Source organism: Danio rerio, chromosome 1 (genome assembly GCF_052040795.2).
Source record: "Danio rerio strain M-AB ecotype USA chromosome 1, GRCz13ab, whole genome shotgun sequence".
Lineage (NCBI taxonomy): Eukaryota > Metazoa > Chordata > Actinopteri > Cypriniformes > Danionidae > Danio > Danio rerio.
This window is the reverse complement of record NC_141021.1, coordinates 24,805,213-24,831,907: the sequence shown is the minus strand read 5'-3', so window position 1 is coordinate 24,831,907 and position 26,695 is coordinate 24,805,213. Positions and strand designations below refer to the sequence as shown.

The 26,695-nt window shown below is 36.0% G+C and overlaps 2 protein-coding genes across 5 annotated transcripts in view; one reads left to right on the top strand and one right to left on the bottom strand.

Annotated features, from left to right (window-relative positions):
- Nucleotides 1-3,327, top strand: part of fam184b (family with sequence similarity 184 member B) — a 50,050-nt gene extending 46,723 nt beyond the window's left edge. The window contains exons 18-19 of one of the 3 annotated variants that reach the window (XM_087235778.1): nucleotides 1,714-1,970; nucleotides 2,672-3,327. In XM_087235778.1, coding sequence (XP_087091904.1) covers nucleotides 1,714-1,970; nucleotides 2,672-2,762 — 348 coding nt within the window. In that variant the 3' untranslated portion in view covers nucleotides 2,763-3,327. Of the gene's footprint in view, nucleotides 1-1,017; nucleotides 1,151-1,713; nucleotides 1,971-2,671 lie in introns of those variants that run through there. The other 2 variants (NM_001201530.2, XM_087235779.1) reach the window with 2 other exon arrangements.
- Nucleotides 3,320-25,982, bottom strand: haspin (histone H3 associated protein kinase). Of its 2 annotated transcripts, XM_087237177.1 has the most exons (18): nucleotides 25,861-25,982; nucleotides 24,906-25,084; nucleotides 24,644-24,748; nucleotides 24,108-24,278; nucleotides 23,932-24,022; nucleotides 21,053-21,645; nucleotides 18,734-19,487; nucleotides 17,969-18,143; nucleotides 12,413-12,570; nucleotides 12,126-12,311; nucleotides 11,871-11,956; nucleotides 11,723-11,785; nucleotides 11,465-11,556; nucleotides 11,312-11,391; nucleotides 5,765-5,853; nucleotides 5,520-5,662; nucleotides 3,757-3,859; nucleotides 3,320-3,666 (listed from the first exon to the last, which is right to left on the bottom strand). In XM_087237177.1, exons 2-18 carry the CDS (start codon nucleotides 25,070-25,072, stop codon nucleotides 3,462-3,464), a joined length of 3,261 nt encoding a protein of 1,086 aa, XP_087093303.1. In that variant the 5' UTR covers nucleotides 25,073-25,084; nucleotides 25,861-25,982; the 3' UTR covers nucleotides 3,320-3,461. The 2 variants fall into 2 exon arrangements, 1 of the variants encoding a protein (XP_087093303.1); XR_015476580.1 differs by lacking the exons at nucleotides 3,320-3,666; nucleotides 3,757-3,859; nucleotides 5,520-5,662; ... (5 more) ...; nucleotides 12,126-12,311; nucleotides 12,413-12,570 and adding an exon at nucleotides 14,416-14,637 and having other exon boundaries at nucleotides 17,162-18,143.
- Between the last annotated feature and the right edge of the window lie 713 nt (nucleotides 25,983-26,695).

Sequence of the window (26,695 nt, the reverse complement as noted above, 5' to 3'; positions counted from 1 at the left end):
ATTTTATTATTAAAAATAATAAATACATTTTAAAAAGGGCAGCACGGTGGCGCAGTGGGTAGCACTCTCACCTCACAGCAACAAGGTCACTGGTTTAAGCTTTGGCTGGGTCAGTTGGCATTTCTGTGTGGTGTTTACATATTCTCCCCATGTTTGCGTGGGTTTCCTCCAGGTGCTCCGCTTTCCCCCACAAATCCAAAGACGTGCTATAGGTGAATTGGGTTAGCTAAAATTGTCCATATCGATATGTGTGAATGGAAGTGTATGGGTGTTTCCAAGTGATTTGCAGCTGGAAGGGCATCCGCTGCGTAAAACATATGCTGGATAAGTTGGCGGTTCATTTTGCTGTGGCATCCACAGATTAATAAAGGGACTAAGCCAAAAAGAAAATGATTGAATGGAAAAAAAAATTCAATGAGTTTTATAAACTTTACATTAAGCTTTTAACTAAACTTATTTAACAGGCAGTTTTCGAAGTGGTCATAAATATGGTATAGAAAAAACAAAACCAATTTTAATGGCAAAACCAACATTTTAAGTGGCAATGGAAAATCCCCGACATTCCATGACTTGGATATTTAACTCTGTCTTTCAATGTCTGGAATAAACTAATTTCAAATTACATATAACAGAAATTCCTTGACCCTTCTGAAACCCTTTATAAACACACACACTTCATCCAAGAGCTTATAACTTTACCAGCTGGTTATTGGCTTTAATTTAAAAATTGGGATTCATTAAAGAGTGCCTTTGCGTTCCACCAGTGCTGATATACAGCCATATCGCACTGCTACTCGTGTAATATTGCGTTTATACAACAGTTCGACGGCACAATCGTGCATATAAATAAGAAAATCAAACATGGAGAGTCTAAAAACCCCTTTTTATTAGGAACTACTTTCTTCCGCAATTCATTCACATCTACAGCTGACGTCAGAACAAAAGCCTTTACTTACTTACCAGTGTCACTTTAAAGCTAGTGTTTTAATAACTCTCTATAGCTTGATGTCTGTACAGACTGTACCATAGTGTGTGTCTGGGGGGGGTGAAATTGCGGGAGTTGTCCGGAAGAAAGAAAAACAAACGGGATGGATGTGGGAGATTGGTCTGAAATACAAGATACTCCCAGGAAAAACTGGAGTGTTGGCAGGTATGCTTACCAGTTTAATAATGATTTTACCAGCTATAGTTAAAAATCAGACTGTTATAATCTTCCTAAGCGTAAGGGCTTATTATGCGGTTCTGTCGCCATCTTGCGGATAGAAAACATCAACCGTCTTTGGTCTACTCTATGGCAGGCTAATGGCCGCTGACGAGCTCTCACAGAAATTGTAAATATTTTAAAATAAGCACTATTCTTATAAATAAACTGCACAGTTGCAATCTAAACTACATTCTTGGCTAAAAAAAAAAAAGCCTCAAAAGTACATTTTGTTTTTTTTACAGCAGTAATATTTGTCAAACTGTCGCGTCTCTGCTTGTTGCTGGCTGTATGTGGGCGGAGTAATACACAGTGAAGGGTAAAGAGGCCTTTGTGTGATGTTACTGGCAAAATATTGCACGGCTATCAGCCAATCAGATCCAAAAACCAGACAGAACTGTTGTATAAATATATATATTGTACTTTCTCCAGTTTATTCAAAATATGTTAGCACTTTTTGTCTAAAGTCTTTGGCATTATGCTATTTTGTAATATGAATCTCCTTTTCACAGAAAAAGACAGTTGAGGATGCTAGCATCCCAAACCTCTGCTCATATGATGGGGGGTCACCCAAGGCCAAATGCTCACCAGTTATGGAGCGTGTATTACCCAGTCTGGAACAGAGTGGGAGAGGGACCCCACTAACCAGGACACACACACCCACCTCCCCTCATGCTGAACACAGAGCCTCTGTCAGACACAGCCGTCCATCATCACAAGAGCTGCGACATCAGCCCCAGCTTAAAATCAACTACAACCAGCACATTAGGTAATCAGCAGCAGACCTAATCAGCTCGTTCTCAGAGTTCCTCAGAGGCACGAAGAGAAACACTGCTTTCTGAAATCCTGTTTTGAGTGTGCTCCAAACTGCCATTTAATTTTGCAAGTTTTCAAATTATTATTGGTTTAATAAAACAAAGCTTTGATAAAGCAAACCCTTGAATTGAATGAAAAGACATCAGACCCTTTATATTAAATGTTATCAGTTGCTAACTGGATTTAATATTACCAGATCACACTGTTGAATTGTTAATGGAATTTGTTTGCACCATTTTTGTAGTCTTTTTCCTAACACTGTTGTTGAATTTAGTTTTTTTCTGATTAGCACTTGTCACCAGTTTACTCACCTGTTTTTTTTTTGTGTGCTTCTAAATGGTGAATCATATCACAAAAAAATCAGTACACGTTTTAAAACCTTTTAGATATTTCAAATACAAACAAGCTTTTATGAATTTGATGATTTTAAATATTTAAAAAAAAGTCAACAACATAGATCAATTTGTAAAGTTAAAACAACTCACAATATAAGTCCAAGTTTAAAAAAAAAAAAAAAAAGGTTGCACCAGGTTAAGAGATAAGTGCCTACTACACTACAACCTCTGGTCTTATGAAGGTATTAAAATAAAAAGATGTTATTGTTTTGTTTTATCCCCTTGACAATGTTTAACATGTAATAATCTTGTGCTTTAGGACTCCTGCTGAGCAGAGGGTTATTGAAACAGGGCCTGATGGACAAGACCCTCAAAAACAGGAGTGGTTCACCAAATATTTCTCATTCTGAGGTCCCACTGAACATTTCGACGACAGGCTCACCAAAGTCTCCTTTTTGTGCATAATAACTCTCAACTGCAAGCTAACACCAAATAAGCTTTTCTACAGGATGCATCTCATTTTAACTTGTTTGACAACAGCAGCAGCACACAGGCCCAATGTCTTAATGTTACAAAATCAAGAGATTATGCACTCAACCAATCATTAGAACAGTGAAGGACAACGATTGCAGAGATGGTGAATGTCAAAGCGCTGAAAAAAAGAATGTTAATGTGCAGAGGCTTCCATTATTGATGTATCACTTGTGTTTTCTTCTTGCACATTATGCCTCCAGCACAAAGGCGATCATACAAGGTCTAAAAAAAAAAAAAAAAAACTGAACAGTTCTCCTTCAAATCCAACATGGACATCTATTCATTTATAGAATGAACTGCCAAGTTTTGATTGCTGGAAATGTGGTGTGGAATGCTGAAACTTTTCCTAATTAAAAGAGAATGCAAGAATAGCTGGTTTTGCCGTACTATGCCAAAAGTGTTACTATGTCAAGATGATGTATCAATAAATTAATTTTTTTTAATTGCATGATTGCACATTTTCTTTATTTGTTTTTTAAATATATTTTGTACAAAATAGTAGAACATTCTATCTGTTCTGGATTAATCATTCTAAATATACAGGTCTATTTACTGTGGTAATTAAAACAGCCGTTTCACTGAAAGAAACTGCATTTCATAAGAGCTTCTGTCGCTGACGGATAATTCATTATCTCTGACTTAAAAGCATTGAGGGCACTCTTCAGTGTCCTCTGCTGGCTGGACTGGGTTTTGTTCCTGTAGTTCATGCTCAAAAGTTTATCAGCCAGATAGTGCAGCCACAGCACGTTGGAATGAGGATTATACGCTGACCAACAGTTTCTGAAACAGAGAGGAAAACTCATCATAAATGCAGAATTAAGAATGAAAGAATATTGAAAATATTTTAGTTTGAGGCTATAGCGCACACACTTGTTTTCTTTCTTCATAAGACGGTAGATTTCAAACTGATAATCTCCCTGACCCATAAACAACTCCTCATCGGAAGAGATGTCGCATGATACAGTCAGTCCATCTGAGGAGACAAAAAAGGGTTTGCAAACATTTTACCATTTATATCAAGTTCACAGCTTCTTCAACTCCATCACCTGAACTTAAACCATGTCTAAACAGTTAAAAAAAGTGTGATTTTGTTATAGTCATAACTTTTGGATAGCATTCATAACGGTTAATGATGTTTAACATAAATACAATAAGATTAATATATAAATGGACACAAAATGTAAAAGCATATTAAAAGTTTGTTTTGGCAAGTAGTTTTAAACTGAACAAGCTCCAAATAAAATCCCTGGTCAAATTCTGCTTGAAATGACATACATGGCTCATCTTTAAATTGCTTGATGGATATTAGGGCCTGTAGTGTAGTGTACCCTCACTGGCCACTTTATTACTAGTGCTGTTTTGGACCCCCTTTTGCCTTCAGAACTGCTTTAATCCTTCATGGCATATATTCAACAAGGTACTGGAAATATTCCTGAGATTTTGGTCCATATTGATATGATTGCATCACACAGTTGCTGCAGATTTGTCAGCTGCACATCCATGATGCAAATCTCCTATTCCACCACATCGCAAATGTGCTCTTTTGGATTGAGGATCTGGTGACTGCGGAGGCCATTTGAGTACAGTGTACTCATTGTCATGTTTAAGAAACCAGTCTGACATCATTCATGCTTAATGAAATGGCATGTTATCCTGCTTGAACTATCTGGATGGGTACACTGTGGTCATAAAGGGATGGACATGGTCAGCAACAGTACTCAGGAAGGCTGTGGCTTTGACACTGCTCAATTGGTGCTAATGGGCCAAAAGTATGCCAAGAAAACACCCCCCACACCATTACACCACCACCACAAGCCTGAACAGTTGATGCAAAACACGATGGATCCATGGTTTCATGTTGTTGACACCAAATTCTGACCCTACCATCCAAATTAGACCAGGCAACCTTTTTTCAATCTTCTATTGTCCAATTTTGGTGAGCCTGTGCGAACTGTAGCCTCAGTTTCCTGTTCTTAGCTGACAGGAGTGGCACCCAGTGTGGTCTTCTGCTGCTGTAGCCCATTCACCTCAAGGTTGGATGTGTTGTACGTTCAGAGATGCTCTTCTGCATACCTCAGTTATAACAAGTGGTTATTTGAGTCACTGTTCCCTTTCTATCAGCTGGAACCAGTATGGCCATTCTCCTCTGACATTTACAAGGCATTTTCGCCCACAGAATTGCCGCTCACTGGATATTTTCTCTTTTTCGGACCATTCTCTGTAAACCCTAGAAATGTTTGAGCGCAAAAATCCCAGTAAATCAGCAGTTTATGAATTACTCAGACCAGCCCATCTGGCACCAACAACTATGACACATTCAAAGTAACTTAAATCACCTTTCTTCCCCATTCTGATGCTCGGTTTGAACTGAGGCAGATTATCTTGACCATGTCCACACGCTTAAATTCATTGAGTTGCTGCCGTGTGATTGGCTGATATGAAATTTGCATTCAACTGCTCGTTTACAGGTGTAACCAATAAAGTGGCTGGTGAGTGTATATCCAGAATACATTTAATGCTGGAAAACAATATCTCCAATATTTAATAAGTGCTACATTTGGAATACTTTAAACATGAAACATAAATATTTGTGGCAAAAAAGTGAAACAAATAGAGTTGCATCTTTGACTGACCGATTTCCAGGCGTGAGAGCGAGTAGTCAATAATATTGACGTGAACTCCTCGTGTCTCAATGCAATGAACTGTTCCATTCAGAATGAATTCGTTGTGCTTGTGCTTGACGTTCTTCACCAGTATGTTCCCCCAATGAAGATCTCTGAAATGTCAGTACACACCATTTGCATCAGCTTATGTTTATGGCACAAACAGTAGAATTTGTATACATTTGATTCTTTTACTCCTGATCTTCAAAACTTACCTGTGTTCAAAGCAAAGCGCTTGCTCGGCTACAGCCAAGGATGCAGTGACTTGATGTAGCACACTTTTGGCCTGGGCCATAGAGGATAGCTGCAATAAAACTAAATGTCAGCTAGCTGGTCATTATATAAAAAAAGCATTTTCACCTTTTACATGCAAAGGTGAAAGTTTTCACAACAGCACCCACATGCTCAACTATTTGCCTTTTTACACCCTGGTAAAGCACAACAACCATTTATATAACGCAGTTATGTGTATATAAACAATTTCCATCAGTGTCTTTAGGACCATAGATAGAGCAGCTGAAAAGATATTTAAAAGAACCAGTGAACAAACTGAAGGGTTGCAAGGAGTTTGGCAGACCTGTTATTGCATAACTTTTTAGTTGTGAGATAATAATAATAATTCCTTACATTTATATAGCGCTTTTCTGGGCACTCAAAGCGCTTTACACAGTGGGGGGAATCTCCTCATCCACCACCAGTGTGCAGCATCCACCTGGATGACGCGACGGCAGCCATTTTGCGCCAGACCGCACACCACACACCAGCTGATTGGTGGAGAGGAGACAGTGATGCAGCCAATTGAATATGGGGATGGTTAGGAGGCCATGATGGACAGAGGCCAGTGGGCAGATTTGGCCAGGATGCCGGGGTTAAACCCCTACTCTTTTCGAAGGACATCCTGGGATTTTTAACGACCACAGAGAGTCGGGACCTCGGTTTAACGTCTCATCCGAAAGACGGCGCTCACTGAGCAGTATAGCGTCCCCATCACTATACTGGGGCATTAGGACCCACACAGACCGCAGGTTGGCGCCCCCTGCTGGCCTCACTAACACCACTTCCGGCAGCAACCTAGCTTTCCCATGTGGTCTCCCATCCAGGTACTGACCGGGCGCAGCCCTGCTTAGCTTTAGTGGGCGACCATGTGAGAGTTGCAGAGAGCTAGCTGCCGGCTGAGATCCAAGTTTAATTCTTTAAGTTAATTCAAAATGACCTTGCTTAACAAGCAATATGTCTAGATCAGTGGGACCCCCCGAGGGGTTGCAGGACAATGAAGGGAGGGCCGACTGGTGATTTTCAAAAATCTATTTTTATTAAACCATAAGAATTACTTTATTTCATCCATAACCAACTGAAGAGAAAAAAAATAGTCACTTATAGTTACTATAGTAGCGTATAGTTACTAGTTCTATTGGATTGCGACCCCTGGGTTAATTACATTACATTAAAGACCCATTGTAAATGGCCCATTTACAGCACTTAAAAAATTAAATGTAGAATAGACTTGGGTCTATTGGTGTTTGTGCGCCAAGGTTTCTGTATTTTTAACCACCTCAGAGGATATTGGGGGTCGTGAGTCAATGGCATTGTTATTTTAGGGGTCGTGGGCTGAAAAGTTTGGGAACCCCTGGTCTAGATGATGTAATCTAAAAGGCGCAAAATAACAGTGTCCACACCTTTTCAGAGCCGTTGCTTCATAGCAGCTGCTAGTAATGCAGACAGTACTGTTTTAACAACAAAAGACTATTTGTGCTGACGCAAGCAGCAAGTAAATCTGCCCCAAAGTGTCTAAAAAGGGGATCATCAAGTGCAACTTCAAGCTGTTGTGTGTCTTTAGACAATTTGGATTAAACTACAGGATATATGGATATCCTTTATACATGTCCTTAAATTTTTGGCAGAATGAAATTGCAATGGAAAAAAGAAAACAAGTTTTGTTAAAGTATCTTAATGTATTTCAAGATGATTGGAAGTCTTATGGCTTTAGAGCAACAAGAGCATAGAGCCTTGTTTACACTAGGTATAAAGATACATTTTGGTCAGTCGGAATGAAAGTAGAGAAGGGAAGTAGAAGAAATATTAAGGAACCTCCTTAGTTATCTAAGTCCTTAGCAGCCATTTCACCTTAATACATTTAAAGGACCCAGAAAGCTCCACTAAGTCAACTTGAACTCAGAATATATACAATTAAAAAAATAAAGCAATTATAAAACTGTTCGAAAACAAACTCCATAATTATTTGTGCAAATGAGAGATTGATAGGTTACAGCAACTTTGAAGTGTATTTGTTTTTGTGTGTGAATTCTTCCATTCTATGTTGAGATTGGTTTATGTTTTTTGGTTTTCTGTGATGTTTTTAGCAAAATAAATGAAAACAACTGGGGTTTTGAAGTTTGTTATTTTCTGCTTATGGGAGATGATGAGATACTGGGACCTTAACAACTACAGCAGCACTCATTGCCATAAGACTACAGTGAAATGTTTGGTAAAACATTTTAAAAACACAATTTCATGCAACTGGGCCTTGGACACACTGATCCCATGGTCGATTGTTGGGCAGCTTTAGCCATCAATAAGCATCTGTCAGGCTAGTTTGTTTGGTGTGTTCCATACACAACCTGCTGCATTTTGTTGCATTTCTCAATTATTTGCACATGATCTGGATTATCAAATAATCAGACATATTTGCAGATTCTTCTGGAGTAATTGAGAAGTACTGTTAAAAATGGTACATAAATGCTGCTTGGTATATGGTGTGTGTATATAACCAGTTCCAAATTCCTGTTGTGGAATGACAATACAGACTACTGCATTGAAAACAGGGTTCTCACACATTTTTCACAGCAAGTTAAATGTAATGATTTTTACATAAATATACTGTTAAAGTCAAAATTCTTAACACTTATATTATATTTTTCTCAATTCACAGTATTTGCTATATTTGTCTTCTAAAAATGCATTTTTTAGTTTGGCTGGAATAAGAGCATTTTTAATAATATTAATTTAAAAATATATATATATTTAAATATTGTTAGCACCTTTGAGAAACATTTTACAGCGGTCTACAGAACAAGCCCCAGTTGTCAAATGACTTCCCTAATAACCTAACTTGCCTAGTTCACCTTGTTAAACCTTTAAATTGATCTTTAGATGGAATACTAGCATCTTGCAAAACAAGTAGAAAAAAATAGTATGTACTCTTACCATGGTAAAAAAAAAACTATTATGCTTAATATGTTGAAAAAAATCTCTTCTTGGTTAAACAACCAATTTCACAAGAAAAGTTAATAATAGTTACTTCAACTGTACACATTTGTAGTAACCCAAAAAAACTTTGATGGCACATTTTTTCCAAGTCCAACATTGAATTACTGACATTTTCTGTCAATTATTACTAAACTATTATGTAAGCAACACAACAGTTTCAAGCAATTTATCCAAAATCCATCCTCACGCAGACACATAATGAACATTCTTATTTGAAGCAACGGTCATACAATTGCCGTGTTCACTTGCAGATTTTTGGTGCAGATGTGAGTCATGTATTTATTGACTAATGTTTATTATATATCTATTTACTTTATGTGTTCATGAAGAGAGGGTTGTCTAGAAACGTGTTGTTTTTGGGATTTTGTTTGAGTTTGTAAAACTAGTTTGAGAGCTCAAATACAGTGCATGTATAGCATATTAAATGCTAAAGCAATGTACTTTAACCCTACTTTGGTGCAACAATTTTATTTTGAGACTTCTGCACAAGGGAATTAAAGGAAAATAGCAAAAGTCACATTGTTATTTTTAGTGACATGGTGGCTCAACATGCCGAACCAGTGATTTCCGTTTTTATAACATACAGCTTTATGAATGTTTTATTTAATGTGCATAGTCTTTGTGTTTTTAATAATTTTATTTTATTCAAGGATGCAGCTAAGTCTGTGATCGATTCATTCGAGTGGTCAATATGGTATATGCAGAAGGACTTTTAATTTTCAGTAACCCAGTTAAAGCGCTTCTGGTTGACTATATGCATTTAAATAAAAAATAAAACGCAGCGTTTAACATCCAATTTCTTTCATAATTAACAATCCTTACTGCCTGATGGATATAGGATCTAACGTAGGTCTTAGACAGAAAAAAGCACTGCATTAAATTCCATTTTTTCACACGATGTCTTCAAAACATACCTATTTTATTCCAGTATTTTCAATGGGAGTTTCTGCGCTTGCCTGCTGATTCTGACGGTGTGTGCAGCTTTTCATCTCACTTTACACTCGAACAACTAAATGAATGCTTCAGTCTATTTAACTGATTATGTTTAATTACATTACAACATCGATGCTGTAAAAGGAACCCTATCAATTTGAAAAAGAGTCACATTAAACGTTACTGAAAAAAAAAAGAAAAAAAAAACAATAGCTGTGCATATGCCCTATATTATTGTTTTATATAATAAAACAAATTTTATATAAAAAAAAGAATATATACATGTTAACATTTTAAAACAGAATAACGTTTTAAATACACACGGCCTGTTTACACAATAGGTCGGAGTTTTAAAATGGCACTTTAGAATGAAAACAATCCATGTCCACACTGTCGTTTCACCAAGCTTTTCTGAAAACCCCTTCTTCCACACTATAACGCTGAAAACGCACACCACTGGACCACACACACACACACGCTCTGTCATGCACCGCAGTGTAGGCTATGCACGCATCTGACTCTTAGATCCAGCAGAGCACTTCGGACAGTTAATTAGGGATGTACCGCTGGATTGCGTCTCCCTATAGTTGTAAAGCGTGATATTTAATTAATCCTGTCTCTATCTAACGACTCTTGTTGTTTTTAATCTATCAGGTAACGTGTCACAGCGTCAGTACACTGCTTCTATCTTTCGCTTTATTGCTTGTACTTAGTAATTTTAGCGAAAACCTTAGATACTGTTGATTGGTCGATTGCTGTTGGTTGTGCACCTTTTTTAGGAACCGAGTTTGTTGACACCATTATAACAACACAGATCACTTTATTCATGCAAGAATTCTGCGAAAAAAGTGATTGACAGGTGGTTATTTGTGTGTAACCTATTTTTTTACTTTATTTATTTATGATTTGGTTATGGGTAAAACAAAATCCATACATTCATACGTTATGAATTTATTAATTATTCATAAATAATTAATTCAACGCTGGCTACGACGATAATGCCATCGTCCATCGTGATGTTTCAAACTAGAAATCGTACGATGTCAAATTGGTCGACATCGCCCAACCCTAGTTAGAAATAAAATATCCATTTAGAATTTTATTATCTAGATTAATTGATCTGGTCATTTTAATAAAACTTTTATTTATTTATTGGGAAAATTATGAATTGTGCTAGCTTTCACAGTATTAAATTGAAAGTTTAGAATTTACATGCGCACACATGACCTCACTCGTAGGCTCAGCCTTGCTCCCTCTTCCTTTGTCTTTCACAGCTGATTCAATTGGAACTAGAGTGAACAATTGATGGAAATGCAGTCATATGTTGTGCTATATAAAGAGCAAAACTAATTTTAACTTGACTAGAACTAAGCAAATGACCATGGAATAAGCAACGGCATGACGTGCATTAAAGGATTTTAAATGCACTTTGCGGAGGCCTCCGCTAATGCGTCAGTTGGTTATTCACTTCCACGTCGTGCAATTAAATTCTTTTAACATGCCAAACTGATTATCCATTACATAATGAAGCGTTTATAAAACAAAACTATCTGCACACGTACCTTGCCATTCATGTTTTCCAGATCACTTCCTCCAAATTCGAACTCCAGGATTAAAAACAGCTGTTCGTCATCAAAGAAATCTGTACAAACATTAACGGACAGTAAATATCAAGATAGAATTCCATAACCTTTTTTGTTAATAATTTTACTTACCAGGTCGATCGTTCTCTGACCCTTTCTGATGGTCAAACTTGTCCCATGCTTTAAGCAGAGCTTCAGGATAACATCCACGGACACAATGTAGGCTAAAAGGTAAATTGACAGCTCACCCATAAAGAAAAATGAAACTTTCTTTGAAAAATGTTGGTATTCATGTGTGCAATCTTAACACTATATAACATTTTCATACTTTCAAGCACCTAACTTCTCAATTGAGTTAGCCAAACAGAGGAATGAATAAATAAGACTTACTTGTTAAGTCCAATGAAACCATCCGACTTGTTAAACTCCTTCAGGTTAAGGCTGCTCAGCTCTCTGTAAGAACATTTTAGATAATTTTGAAAACTGACACAACATCATATTGTAAAATTTGTTTGCTTATCAATGCCTGATGTCCTACTTGGAAATGATGATTTCATGAAGGATTTCCCCAAATGTTTTCTGATGTTCACCATTTACCTGCTGACTGCCTTCTACTGGGATGATCTACAGAAATTATATTTATGTGAATCTGTGTATGCTTTTCAAATCAGACTTTGGTTTACATCTATAGAGAAGTTCACAATTCAAGTTTGTATTCATCCTGTGATGTGACAGACACAAGTTACTATGCTTCACAATGACATTGTATATTACTACTAAATTGTACACTTACTTTGAGAGCAACACTCTCATTGGAATCATTTATAGTTGAGAAGACCTCTCCAAATGTCCCTTCACCAATTTTATTGAGGTGCTTCATGCGAGCAGGAGGGATGCAGTCGCTAAACGAAAGTGGGCCGCTCTGCTGACATTCCTGATACACCTTTTCTGCATCACTGATATCCTCTTGAAATGTAGTCTGGATCAGACAAAGAAAAATTGTTAGCTGAATTTGACCTGGACTTGTACATAACCGTTTATTAGTGACAAAGAGAGAATGCAAAACTCTCGAGTCCTTACCATGGGGGTGTTCATAGTGGACTGGAGCATCTGTGAACTTTTCATTCTGGATGGGGTGCAGAAAGGCGAAGCAAAAAGGTCTAGACTGTTGTCTGCTGGAAATCCAATGCCAGGGGACTTCAGGTGAGACTGAGCAAAGCGCCGTGGGGTGGGAAATGCTGCAAAAACATAAATACATACACATTTTGTAGCAATTTACATACATGCTTAAAGGTTATTGGCTTCACTATAGTAATTAGGCAAGTCACTGTATAACAGTAGTTTCTTCTGCAGACAATCAAAAACATATTGCTTAAGGGGGCTAATAATATTGACCTTAAAATGGCTTTCAAAATATTTGAACCTGCTTTTATTCTAGCTAAAATAAAACAAATAAGCCTAGAAGAAAAAGTATTAAAGGAAATACTGTTAAAATTCCTTGCTCTGTTAAACATCATTTGGGAAATTTTTTTTTTTTAATATTCTCAGGAGCGCTAATAATTTTGACTTAAACTGATAATCGCTTTTATTAATCGTGATTACAATTATGACCAAAATAATCGTAATTATGATTTTTCCCAAAATCGAACAGCCCTATTTTAGGTGACATTTATTACCATACTAACTGCAGCAGAGTATTGCAATACTGAACGCAATTTCTCTCATATATACTTCAAAATTGAACTTTAGAGCTGCCTCGATGCAAACCTACAAATATCAGCCACTCAACATGTACTTTTATTAATGTTAAAAAAAAGGTTTGATAAGTATTAATTAGATTCTAAATGCTTCTAAATGGCCCTATTTAAATATTTCTGTCATGTTGCATCTGAAGCGGACAGACAAATTGCTTACCACTGCAAATCTTGATATGTTGCATGTTGTTAAGACACAGTGTTACAATGCAAGCTACTCTGCTAATGTTTATGTTTGCAATAATTATATTTTTTGCCAATTAAAACTCATTTCGGAGGCTGCTGCTATCTCACGGTCACCTGCATACACTGATGCAGCCTTCAAGACTGAGGCCCCATTTACACTAATAGGTTTTAGTTTTAAACAGCGTTTTAGAATGAAAAGGATCCGCTTCCACGCTGGCATTTCCCCCAGCATTTCAACAATGGATGGAAACAACTTTCCATCCACACTATAATGCGCAAAAACACACAACACGTGACCACGAACATACTCTGGCATGCACTGCAGCGATGAGAGCTGTTCACACCAGCCTGTTCATCAAAGATCTACCGCTGTATCTAATCTCACTATATTTGTTAAATGTGATATTTAATTTATCTTGTTGTCTATATCTAACTACATATTCCCCAACTTTTGTCTTTTGAATCTATTACTTGTTCCCAGGAAATGTGTTTTGGCTGAGCGCAAAGATAAGTTAGGTTAATAAATTAAATAATTTAGCCACAGACACAGATTCAGGATATTGACTGATTGCTTGCATTTATTTCCTATAATGTATAAACTTACTGTATGGTATACTTTTACAATGACCATTGTTGATTATTAAAACTGATATTCTGCAAAAGAAAGGATATGTTTCATATTTTCAAAGAAAATTAAAGGAGGCGGTAATGTTATAGGCCCGTTTTGTTATAAATACGCATAAAGAGAAGATGATGGTCATATAAATATGTAGCTACACAACGCCTCAACATTTTTGGTGTCTGTTAAGTTGCTAATATTAAAATGTAAATAGGCAGTTCTTTATATCACATTTTCATTGTATTGTAGGGATGTAACGGTATCAGAATTTCACGGTACGATAATACCTCAGTATGAATGGCACGGTACGGTATTTATTGAATAATTTACAGGAAAAACAAAGCCATGAGTAAGATAGAGGTCTCTTTGCGGTACAAATCAATGTCTGCATTAATCTAACAAGTGTGCTGTAGTAACAAGTCTGCAATCCCCATGACTGTTTTTAGTCGTATTCCCAGAGTTATTTCACCACAGTCTGGCAGTACCTGCATACTGTTTTTTTCTTTGTCTGTCACCTTTTCTCCTTTTTCGTATCTTTTTAGAAAGAAACCAAAATGCTGCCACACATCCGATTTAAAACCCGCTTTAGGTTCAATCATTTCTAGCTCTTTTTCTTCCCCGCTACTTGCAATACATTCCATTTCCGCATTACTGGATCTGTAGTGACAACAGACCGCAAAGGATGATGGCCACGCCTAGGCTGATGGGAATTGTAGTTCCTGCTACCTCCCGTTCGCTTCATTCGCCTAAGCCAGGGGTCGGCAACCCACGGCTCTAGAGCCGCATGCGCTCTTTAGCGCTGCCCTAGTGGCTCCCTGGAACTTTTTCAAAAAATGTTTGAAAATGGAAAACGATGAGGGAGGTAAATATATTTTTTGTTTTAATATGGTTTCTATAGGAGGACAAACAATCTTAACGTTTTCCAATGCTGTAAAAGTGTGTAGAATATTTAATTTCAACATTTCTGTCAACGAAGATTTGCGTCATAGGCTGCGACACACGTTTCTATCAGCAGGGCGGGATGCCAGGCAGGTAGCTGTTGTAAACAAACCGGCGGCTGTGTGATGCGCCATGGAGCGCAAGTTGTCTTTGCCAAAGATGTACAGCGGGGCACGCTTTCTCATTTTCCCTCCCTGAGAGAATTCAAAGAAGCCCATCCCGATCACTCACTCAACGTTGATTATTTACAAGGTGCGATCGTTGATATGCAAACTGCATTTGGGAGCAGATTTTGCGAGTTGCGAAAGGAAAAAACGAGACTGTCTTTCCTTGACACACACCCCTGGAGATTGACCCTTCCTTGTTGAGCACATTCCCAGGAATGACTCGAGCTGATCTTGAAATGGAAATGGCAGGCTGCGTTTTATTGCACTGTTTGTTGCCCAGATAAGGGGCACGTTGTGCACCTTCATTTTGATGTTGTTTTTTGAATCCTCAAAATAAAAAAAACATTAAAAAATCTGATTTCTTTATTGCATTTCTTTAATTTCATCAAAGCAAAACATAATGCAATAATATTGTAATGAAGTTAAACTTGATCATTAAACATAATTCATTAATATTGTAATGAAGTTAAACTTGAACATTAAACATAATTCATTAATATTGTAATGAAGTTAAACTTGATCATTAAACATAATTCATTAATATTGTAATGAAGTTAAACTTGATAATTAAACATAATGCATTAATATTGTAATGAAGTTAAACTTGATAATTTAACATAATGCATTAATATTGTAATGAAGTTAAACTTGATCATTAAACATAATTCATTAATATTGTAATGAAGTTAAACTTGAACATTAAACATAATGCATTAATATTGTAATGAAGTTAAACTTGATCATTAAACATAATTCATTAATATTGTAATGAAGTTAAACTTGATCATTAAACATAATTCATTAATATTGTAATGAAGTTAAACTTGATCATTAAACATAATTCATTAATATTGTAATGAAGTTAAACTTGATCATTAAACATAATGCATTAATATTGTAATGAAGTTAAACTTGATCATTAAACATAATGCATTAATATTGTAATGAAGTTAAACTTGATCATTAAGCATAATGCATTAATATTGTAATGAAGTTAAACTTAATAATTAAACATAATGCATTAATATTGTAATGAAGTTAAACTTGATAATTAAACATAATGCATTAATATTGTAATGAAGTTAAACTTGATCATTAAACATAATGCATTAATATTGTAATGAAGTTAAACTTGATCATTAAACATAATGCATTAATATTGTAATGAAGTTAAACTTGATCATTAAACAATTCATTAATATTGTAATGAAGTTAAACTTGATAATTAAACATAATGCATTAATATTGTAATGAAGTTAAACTTGATAATTAAACATAATGCATTAATATTGTAAGGAAGTTAAACTTGATAATTAAACATAATGCATTAATATTGTAATGAAGTTAAACTTGATCATTAAACAATTCATTAATATTGTAATGAAGTTAAACTTGATAATTAAACATAATGCATTAATATTGTAATGAAGTTAAACTTGATAATTAAACATAATGCATTAATATTGTAATGAAGTTAAACTTGATAATTAAACATAATGCATTAATATTGTAATGAAGTTAAACTTGATAATTTAACATAATGCATTAATATTGTAATGAAGTTAAACTTGATCATTAAACATAATGCATTAATATTGTAATGAAGTTAAACTTGAACATTAAACATAATGCATTAATATTGTAATGAAGTTAAACTTGATCATTAAACATAATGCATTAATATTGTAATGAAGTTAAACTTGATCATTAAACAATTCATTAATATACTGTAATTAAGTTAAACTTGAGACGGCATCGTACAACAGAGTAGTCACGTGGCGCGTCATTCTCTACAGGATGCACTGCAGGGAAATGAACATTTAATCATGAAGGCTCAGTATGTATTTGTAGCCAATGAAGTAATTTTTATAGTAGGCTAATATAGCTAATATAAATACATACAGCATGTGTAGCCATAATTATAAGGCTTATAAGGCTTTTAATTTTTTGCGGCTCCAGACATATTTGTTTTTGTTTTTTTTGGTCCAATATGGCTCTTTCAACATTTTGGGTTGCCGACCCCTGGCCTAAGCAAACTTTTCTCAGAAATGTAGTTTTATTGAGTCATGCGCCTAAGGTTATATTGAAAAAAATTACTATTGTGGTATGACGGTTTTTACAAAATTGTTACATCCCTATTGTATTGTTAAGAAAGTGAAACAACATAGCCAGGGTGATGTGAATGAGGATACAAACTACATTGTTCCCTTTGAAGATTCATCCAACGTTTCTCCAGGAGTTTGTTTTCCATATTAAATTTGCGAAGTCTGAACTTACAAGAGGATGCAAGACTAAACTCTGTTGAGGCTACATAATATTGAGGAAATTGCCCCATTTCAGACAGGCAAATAAATGTCTCTATCAGATTTCTCAGTTTTCCCCCATCTAACAAACTGACAAAACTGACACGGAGCAGCAGCATTTTAAAATGGAAACAGCCTCTTCAGCAATTTGAAAAAGCTCAGTTTTCGGCGCTCAAAAACTCTGGTGTTGTGTGGACAAATACGCTTAACTGCAGCAAAACTTATGTGTTTTTTTAAAACAAAAATGTATTAGTGTAAACAAGGCCTGAAATGAAGTTCGCTGTTTTCCACCAAGGCAACCCGAGGTGCTAAAATATAATTGGGTAATCTGGCAATGGGCGAGTTATAAAGACTAAAAGACAGACATGGAATGCGTAGTTTTAAAGGAGAGTTGTATTGTCTAGCATTAGTATGACTTTAGCATTGTTTTTCAAATAAACAAGTATGTTTACTTAGCATATTTCCTAAATATCTGCAAGCATATTATGGTTAGATGAATAATAAACGTACGTACAACACCTTTAAAGCATACACTATTTATATTTTTTATAACAGATCAGACCAAATATTGTCCATAACGTCTCTTCAAAATTTGGTTAGTTTTGTGCAACAATAAAAGATTTGTTCATCTCTGCTGAGTGCAAATAAGTTTCTAAATAATAACATACCAGTTTTTTTCTTATGCAGGGAAAGTGCTGCCTTTAGTCTGCCCCAGGAGTGTGTTGTGAGATTGTCAGGAGTGAAGTTGGCCAGAAAAGAAGAGAGATTCATTTGCTCAAGTCTGAGAGGTGTCACAGCCAGACTCATCCCACTGGTGCCCTGCACCATGCCACATGCGGATTCCTGCATGAATTCACAGACACCACATTTCAGTTACAATCAATTTCTTTTACAAAACAATATTTTTTTTCACAAGTGGCCACAGCACAGCCAATTTTCTGTAATGGGGTTACTCTCAATCTTTCTACTATATCAATAAGCTTTTGCTTGGTTGCCAGATGTTGGTCTGGAATAGAACTTATATTATTTCTTTAATTTAAACGTTTTTGTGTGACAAATTGTATGCACTTCATGTATTTTTTGTTAAAAGATTTTTATTTTTAGTAACAAATGTTTTACATTTTCTAAAATCATTCACATCTTAATCTTGATACATATTTTGTTGGTGAATTATGTTTAAAAGTCAGGAAGATCAAAATGAAGTGCTTTTCAAACAAAATCCATTACCATGCTTCCACAGGTAGATCAAAAAGCCGGAACATTGGCCCTTAGCACATGTAACTAAACATGTTATGGCACAATAAAAATAAACTATAAAATAGATTACTTCCTTTTTTACAAATATATATAAACACAACCAGGTTATAAATTAGATAAAACATTTGCAATTACTTAAAAAAAGGTGTAAATATTGCAAAAATATAGTAACCAACCTTTACAAAGGTGTCTGCTCCAGTAGACAACATACTGCCCCATGAACTGTAGTCTCCTGAAGCAGCCTTTGTTCGGCCTTCCCTTTTCCTTCTTTTGTCTTGGAATTCTCCAGCACCCTTCTTAGACCACCGGCTAACATTCAGTCCACTCACACAAACTTTACGACCCGTGCCAGTACCAGCGCGTTCTTTAGTCACAACAGGCGGTCGTGTTTTGCTATTAGCTACAGAGGCAGGTGGAGAGACCGTAGGTAGTTGAAGTGGTAGAAACAAGTGTTGGACAACCGCTTTCAAATTACCAGGAGTCCTGTGATTAATTGGACTGTCTGGCATAACATGCTCTGCCTTCTTTAAAGTTGGGGAAGTGGCAGAGTCCTTGTCAGTGCAGGGTGCTTTTGTCACTCCATGTGGAATAAAAGAATACATGCCCAAGTCAAGACGAGGAATGCAGACAGCAAGGGATGATAACAGACATTCAGCCTTAAGACGTTCAATAAGAGACTGGTTTGCTTCTGGTAAATGGGAAGGGGAGAGTGATTTAGAGGAAGAGAAATAGATGGATGCTTTCGATGGTGTAGAGCAGCTGGATGATACAGTTACATAAGTTTGGCTGTTCAGAATTTCTGCCGGCATGATCGACTCCAAAGAGTTTAAAGCAGTCCTCTCTTCCTGTTTCTTGCTGCAGCCCAGCAGTGATGAATGGTCTGAGATGTTAATTTTTTTGAGCATTACAGCCGTCTCCACTTTGTGACACCTATATAAAATCAAAATAGAAAAAAATGAACAGGAAGCCATTAATTTAAAAACCAAAATTGACCATTTATAAACATACACACACACACACACTACCTGTCAGTTTAGACATACCTTGGTATTCTATAATGTTACAGCATTCCACATTCAAAAATAATTATAAGATCATCAAAATGTTTAAACAGGGTTCCCAGTCTTGCAATGGGTTACATATGCACATGGACTTTTAAATTCCTGTCAGCAAGCCCAAGTGCAACCGATGAACTGTCTTTCCATTACAAAATTTCTGTACAAATCAGTGCTCTTCAGTGCCTGTTGGATATACTACATAAAGGGAGTCTGGACAGGCACTGCACTAACTTCCATTTCCCCCTGCTATGTCTTTAAAATATGAACATTTGTCCATTTAATTGCCACAAATTTCATTTGTATACAAAGGACAATGTTTGAATTAATTATGTGCCATCTGCATTGTTTTATAATAAATAACATTGTATTTGCATATAGAAAGTGTTTATCTGGTGTGTGTTACCCTGATTTGTCATACACAGCACAGCAGTGTGTGACTTACTTTAGACATGGTTTGTGACATTATCATAATGCCCATTCAGCAAAAGCCTATTTGAACAAGGTTATGTTCCTTTTATTAGAAATGAACATGATATGTCTAATGCTGTTGCAAATTTTTTTTACAGTTTTGTTGTTTTGACCATTAAGAGTCATTCATGTATCAAATATGAGGCTCTTTGTTTCAGTTTCCTATTACAAATGGTTATTGAGGTCAAAAAGTAATTTAAAAAAAATCAAGATGTGTATATTTTCACAACAAAACAAAAGGCCAAACTATTACTGTAAATTTAGACAATTCACTACCAAATCAGACACTTTATGTTGCTGATATTCCATGACTTAAACTAAAAAAATATATCTACATATAAAATCCCTGACTTTCGATGACTAGAATGGCTTTTTAAAATTCCATGATAATCTTGAAATTCCATGACTCTTGGGAACCCTGTTAAATGTCAGTAACAAAGTATTTATTTTGCTTTAAAAGCAGTCACTTCCCTTTAAAATCGTCATAAACTTATGCTACCAAATAGCTGAAAAATAGGGTAACATGCTCTGTCTCTATAGAAATAATGAAATAGAAAAATGCTGCGAACGCCTCAGCTATTAAGTTCTTCATGTCCAAGTAGTAACTAACTTTTTAAATGAGATTTACATTTTTTAATATTTGTCAATGAGTGTTTTTGCTCTCAGCTACAATTTGTTTAAGGCTAACAGTTGTAAAAGCTGCCGCATTAAGTTTTTTTTTGATCACACAGTCTTGAAATTATTTGTAAACAATAGATTAAGCCTATGTTTTTTATGCTTATGTATGGTATTTCTAAATGGCATTTAACACACCCACACTCAGTTGAAATCAGAAGAATTAGCAGTGGTCTTGTATATCTATATACATACCACGTATTTGCTATAACTTGTTTCAGAGAGTATCTTTTATAAGTTTGTAAAACCAGTTTTCCACCCATTTGGTTTTTTAAATAATAAACCTTTACTTGCCTCTCTTTTAACTCTTCTTCTAAAGATTGTAGTTGTGACTGTGGTGACACACAACCAAAACCTGTGTGTGTCTGAGCAGACATGGCCACTGAGAATCCTCTTTTATGTTGAACCATCTCTCTATAATCATCTTTCCTTTTCTCAGTTACATCCTTTTCTCCCTCTTTCAGTTCTATGACTCTCTCAGAAGAGACACCTGGGTTTTGGAGCTGTTGCTTAGTGTTTGCCTGTGGAATGATATCGCATTCTTTGACATAGTCCAAACCATTAGAATTGTTGTTGTTTTCGGCAGGTTGTCCAGATTCATCAAAGCTAAGGGAGGAGATCTCACTGATGGAGGGCTCTGGTAGGTTTTTCAGCTGTCTGCAGACTACAGAAGGGGTGCTGGACAGAAGGGGACATTTACTTGGGAGATGCTGGTCATCGCTGTCATTAAAAGATACCTCAGCCAGAGGCACACGGTTCTGTAAGCATTTGCGAGCAGCATGTTTATTTGAGTCATAGTTTTTCATGCACACAGTCTTCCTGCGCTTGTTTTGGAAGGATGAAGGGAGGAAATCATCAGATGAATTTAATGTGTGGTGAAGAACAGCCTAGAACAAAGGAAAATATTTCAACGAAAATCGTCCAGTATTTTCTATTCTAGTATCAATGCTCCAATCAGTATTTTTGCAGATGATACTGGTTAAAATAATTAGCCTATTTTAATTTTGATCGATTGGGTTAAATTAGGGATGCTCATTTCGGTTATTTTTGCTAACCGACAACCGCCGCTCATTAATCGGTTATTACTGGTTAACTGGTCAGATTACTATTAATTTTATATTAAACAAATTGACGTGACTATTTTGTGTCCGACAAATTAAATATTGCATAAAATACTGATTTATTTTTATATGCTAGCATATTAATAACAGAACAAAACAACAGAGCATTTTCACGCACCTGCAGTGTTTAGCACAGAAGAACAGAATAAACTAAATAAAATAAATAGGACTGCCCTAAATTTTTTTCACTTACATAATTAAGTTATATTACAAAACGAAAATACTGACTGATTCTTTTTAATAACCGGCATAGGCTGTTTTTTTTCCAATCATATGTTTTTTTTCTTCCGTCAAATAAAAATAGCAGACTTCCTCAAATCGCTCTCTCCACGGAAAATATGCATTTATTTAATGCCCCGCTGTTATTATTATAATCACAAAACCTTTTTACATTTTTAATAGAAATCATTATTTTAAAGAATATGTCCTGATGTATGGTTTCCTTTCTCTCCCTCACGGTTCAAGTGCGCGCACTGCGTGATGAAAAGACAACAACGCACGCATATGTTGACTTTTTGTAAACAGTTGTGTTGTTTAAATATGATATTGCATTAATCTGCGTACATGCTTTATAAGCTGTAAAATAAAAGGTAAAGCCTAATTGTTGCATTTATGACGCAGATCCAGGTCAACATCAACGATTTTTTTGGCATCAACACGTCTGTTTCAAACAGCAATATTCTTCTTCCATTTTGCTTCTTTGGCAAATGTGTCTGTAAGCACGGGTTATACGTTATCGTCCCGCAAAGTTAAGTATGTCTTGCAGTTGAACAAGTGGCCGACCACAGCTAACGTGTTTTTTTTTCATTCCAAAAACGCGAGGCGCACCTGCCTTTATATGTTGACAAGGAAAAAAGAAGAGAAGAAGCGCGCTCCTCTTATGAAATGACTGAATCAGCTGGGTATTGATTGTGCAAAAGTGTTGCTGTCTATGTTGTTACAATTGTAATATTTAATAATATTGTGATATTCAGGATTTGTACATTCATCCAGCTCTGGATAACTTAAAACAGCGATTAGACCGGCATTAATGCATCCTGAAGTAAAGCGAAACGGCTATAAACTACAACAAGATAGAGTGATTACAGAGACATACAGAGTCATACTTTATCTTTAAATAAAGTATAACTATAGAAACTGTGTTCATCTTAACTGAAAGCTTCTGCGTGTTTGCTGACCTCACGCATCGCGCACCTGTCAGTCAGTCAGCATGTAACCCCAAAGGATTAAACAGACAGCGCACAGCACTATTCACCTTATTCTCAGCTGACGAGTGGGCGCTGCCATTTGAATCTTTTTGTCTCGCGACTTCCGGTCACATTCACTTCCATTCATTTTTTGACGTTAACAACTGCTCGTTACGCTGCTTGATTTTGCAATTTAATACTTTCTTATTATATTATGCTACTTGGTCTGTGTAGTCATGCAAACATTTGTTTGTTGAGCAAGTAGTTTGGCCATTTTCTGCCGTTTATTATTCCTAGTCATTTCTCCCATAGGCGACTGAATCGGAAGTTCTAAGACAATCGCGAAAACAGGCGCACTTCCGCATTTTAGAATGAGGTCAATACGGTAACAGAAAAGTTTGCGCTGTTATAATCCACTTACCTTTTAATACGTTTGGTGTGATCATAATCCGCTATTAAAAACAACAACAACAACAATAACTGAATGTTTTGAAAGGGTAATGTAGCTCTGTAGTTGTCTTGACAACACAAACTGCTGCTCTGGGATGAGCCGCGTGCAAAAGATGCCCCTCTTAACGCAAAGGCGCATTCAATCGGCCCCTTATGCAGTCAAAATAAAAATATATAAAATAATATTTTTATCGTTTAACTGATAGCCTTAATCGGTCACAAACGCACCCTTTCGGTTAACGGTTAATCGATTATTTTGAGCATCCCTAGGTTAAATACAAGTCACGCCTTTTTTTCCAGATAAAGTGAAACTATAAGTTTTAAAACAAGGCTGTTTTTCCATATAGTTGTTATGTGTGGAAAATAATGCACATCACTTTACAGCAACAGAGAAGACAGTAGCATAATTACTTACAATTTGCTTGGTTTGGATGGGTGGCAGTGGTCTTCTGCGACTTGTGACAAACTTGCCCAAATAAGGAGGATTTAAAACTTTCTTGTCATTACTAAATAGACAAAACATCAGTTTATGAATTTACATAGCAGAAATGGTTTACAGATTTATTATTTGTACTGCATTAGAGGACTTACCCAGCACATTCATTAGCAGCAGTTTTGGAACTGACATGGTTTATCATAATGGAGTCGTCATCATTTTCACTGCTGCTGAGATTTAATTGTGTACTTTTTTTTGCCCTCTTTGTGGTTCGAGGCTTTCTCATGGCTGTAGTCTTTACTGAGGGTTTTGCATGTATCTTCTTTCTATAATAACACAGACAAATGAGCAAACACTGAAGGTAAATATAACAGCTGTTCTGTAACATGAGTAATAACGGCTTTTAGAGTTTAAAGCACAAGTGTCAAACTCAGTTCCTGGAGGGCCGCAGCTTACCACAGTTTAGTTCCAACCATAATTAAACACACCCAAGTAAACTGATTGAGCGCGTTAGGCTTGTTGATACCTACAAATAGGTGTATTGAAGCAGGGCTGGAACTTAACTCCACAGGGCTGCGACCCTCCAGGAATTGAGTTTGATACCCCTGATTCAAAGGGCTTCAAGCAAAGTGCTAAATATCTGTTCTGAAGTGTTTTAATATATGTTATATTATTTCAATACAGTCCTGACCTGGAAGGTAAGGATGGTGAATAGTTTTCTTCATCACTTTTATTTTCCTTTATGGCAGCCATCACTTTGGTCTTAGCAGTGCGGGAGGAAGTTTCTTTTATTTTCCTTGGAACAAAGAAATGGATGTGTGAATCTGATATAGTGAATCATAACCACCTGCTTTTCAACAGTCAAAAGCTTTTTCTAGCAAAAAAAATACATATATAATAAATTATATGATATATATACATTCATATATAATGTTTTAATTAGTACATTTTACCTTTTCTTGGGCTTTGGGGTCTCTTGTATCGACTGATCTGATGAAAAAGTGCTTGAAAAAGAGAAAGCCGCTTTTCTTAGGTCAGGGGAGATCCAAGGCTCCAACTTTCGCATTCGTTTACTGTATGTCTTGATAAATACCGGCCCGTTTTTTCCTCTTGCGTTCATCTTGGACGTTTACTACAAAGATCAAAATAAAAATAATCGTTTATTAAATAAAACTCTTGGGTGGACATGGGTTTGACAATTTAGTTCAATAGGAAAAATGGAATAGATGTGTGGTAAAAATGGAAAAAAGTCCCTAGGAAAGGCTAAACTACTAAATGAAAAAAGTAAACATTGTAAGTCGCTAAATTGTAAGAAGTACGAATGTAATGTTAATTGCTCTGCTAATCTGCAATTGAGACACAAAGGTTTTCCGTTCTTAACAGCTCCCTGATAATGTTTTGTTAAACTGCAATAACATAACTAAAATTGCTGCCTGAAAAAAAAAAACACTTCTGACATTTATCGTCTTTTGGCTATATCAAGATATTAATCTTTAGAGATCGAGATCTATATTCTCTTCACATTGATGTTACATAGCGTTAGCTGAAAATAATTCTTTACTGACAAACGTTAACGTTAAGAGAATTTCCAAACCCTAAAGAATTGTCAAGTAAAAAAAACTCCTTTAGTTTGTATAGCAAGACTAAAAAACTAACGCTAAGCTATAATAATACACTAAAAACCAACACAAGTAAGGAATGAAGAGAACATAGTGAAAAACAGTGGCATTTCGCAGTTTTCAAATGTACACATCTTTAATACAATGCCCTAACGTTACATTAGAAACGTTTTGTAACTTAGTTGGTAAAAACAGCACTGTAGCTAACGTTAGTCTAAACGTTCAGTTACCGTCAATTATTCAGATAATTAAAAAAATAAAAGCGTTATGTTTAATGTTAACAGTTTACCTTGCGATCGTGTTTTCGACATGCAGATCCCTTCCAGAGATTATTTAAATAACGTTATAACTTCTGTAAAAGCAACACAATATTAAACCGCTTCACGTTCAAACTGAGAGGAGTCGCTGATTGGGTTCTTCTGTTCTTCTTCTTCTGATGTTTGTTATGGCGGAATGGTAATCCAACGCACAATGTGCGTTATCGCCACCTTGTGATCTGGAGCAAAGAAATTACACTTGCTCACTAGAAGTCGTCCACAGACCCCGAGCATGCGTCAATAGTGCCGCCACGTTTGTACAGTGCTCCCAGCACAAGTGTCATTGTAGTAACGAGGAAACAAAGAAAACAAAACACAAAAGCAGAACATTTCATGGGTAAGATTGTTTTTTTTTTTGTACGTTTTTGTATGATATAAACTTAACATGTAACGTTAATACAGTCACTAAATGCATTCGCCATAAGGCAAAGTAACTGTTAACTCGCACTAAATACTCAGCTCATGCTAGTTTTGTTGAATAAAATCAGCAAACAATGTGAATGAATTAAATATGTCAACAAGATGCTGCGGTACCAGTACTTGTATTATTATTATTGGCTAAGTGAACGAGTATCCCTCCGTTATATATCCGGTATAGCTCCCTCCGTGATAATGAGAAGTGAAAGCAGGAGAGTTTCAGAACAAGGGTTAGATCAAATCAAACAGTGGGAGGATAATACGTTCCCATACACACAAACACATGCTTTTTGTCAGCAATGCGGTCACATGCATCGATGAGAGAAGTGATGTAAAATTATCATTTTCATAATCTAAATAGATATTATCATACTAAGCAGCGGCAAAACT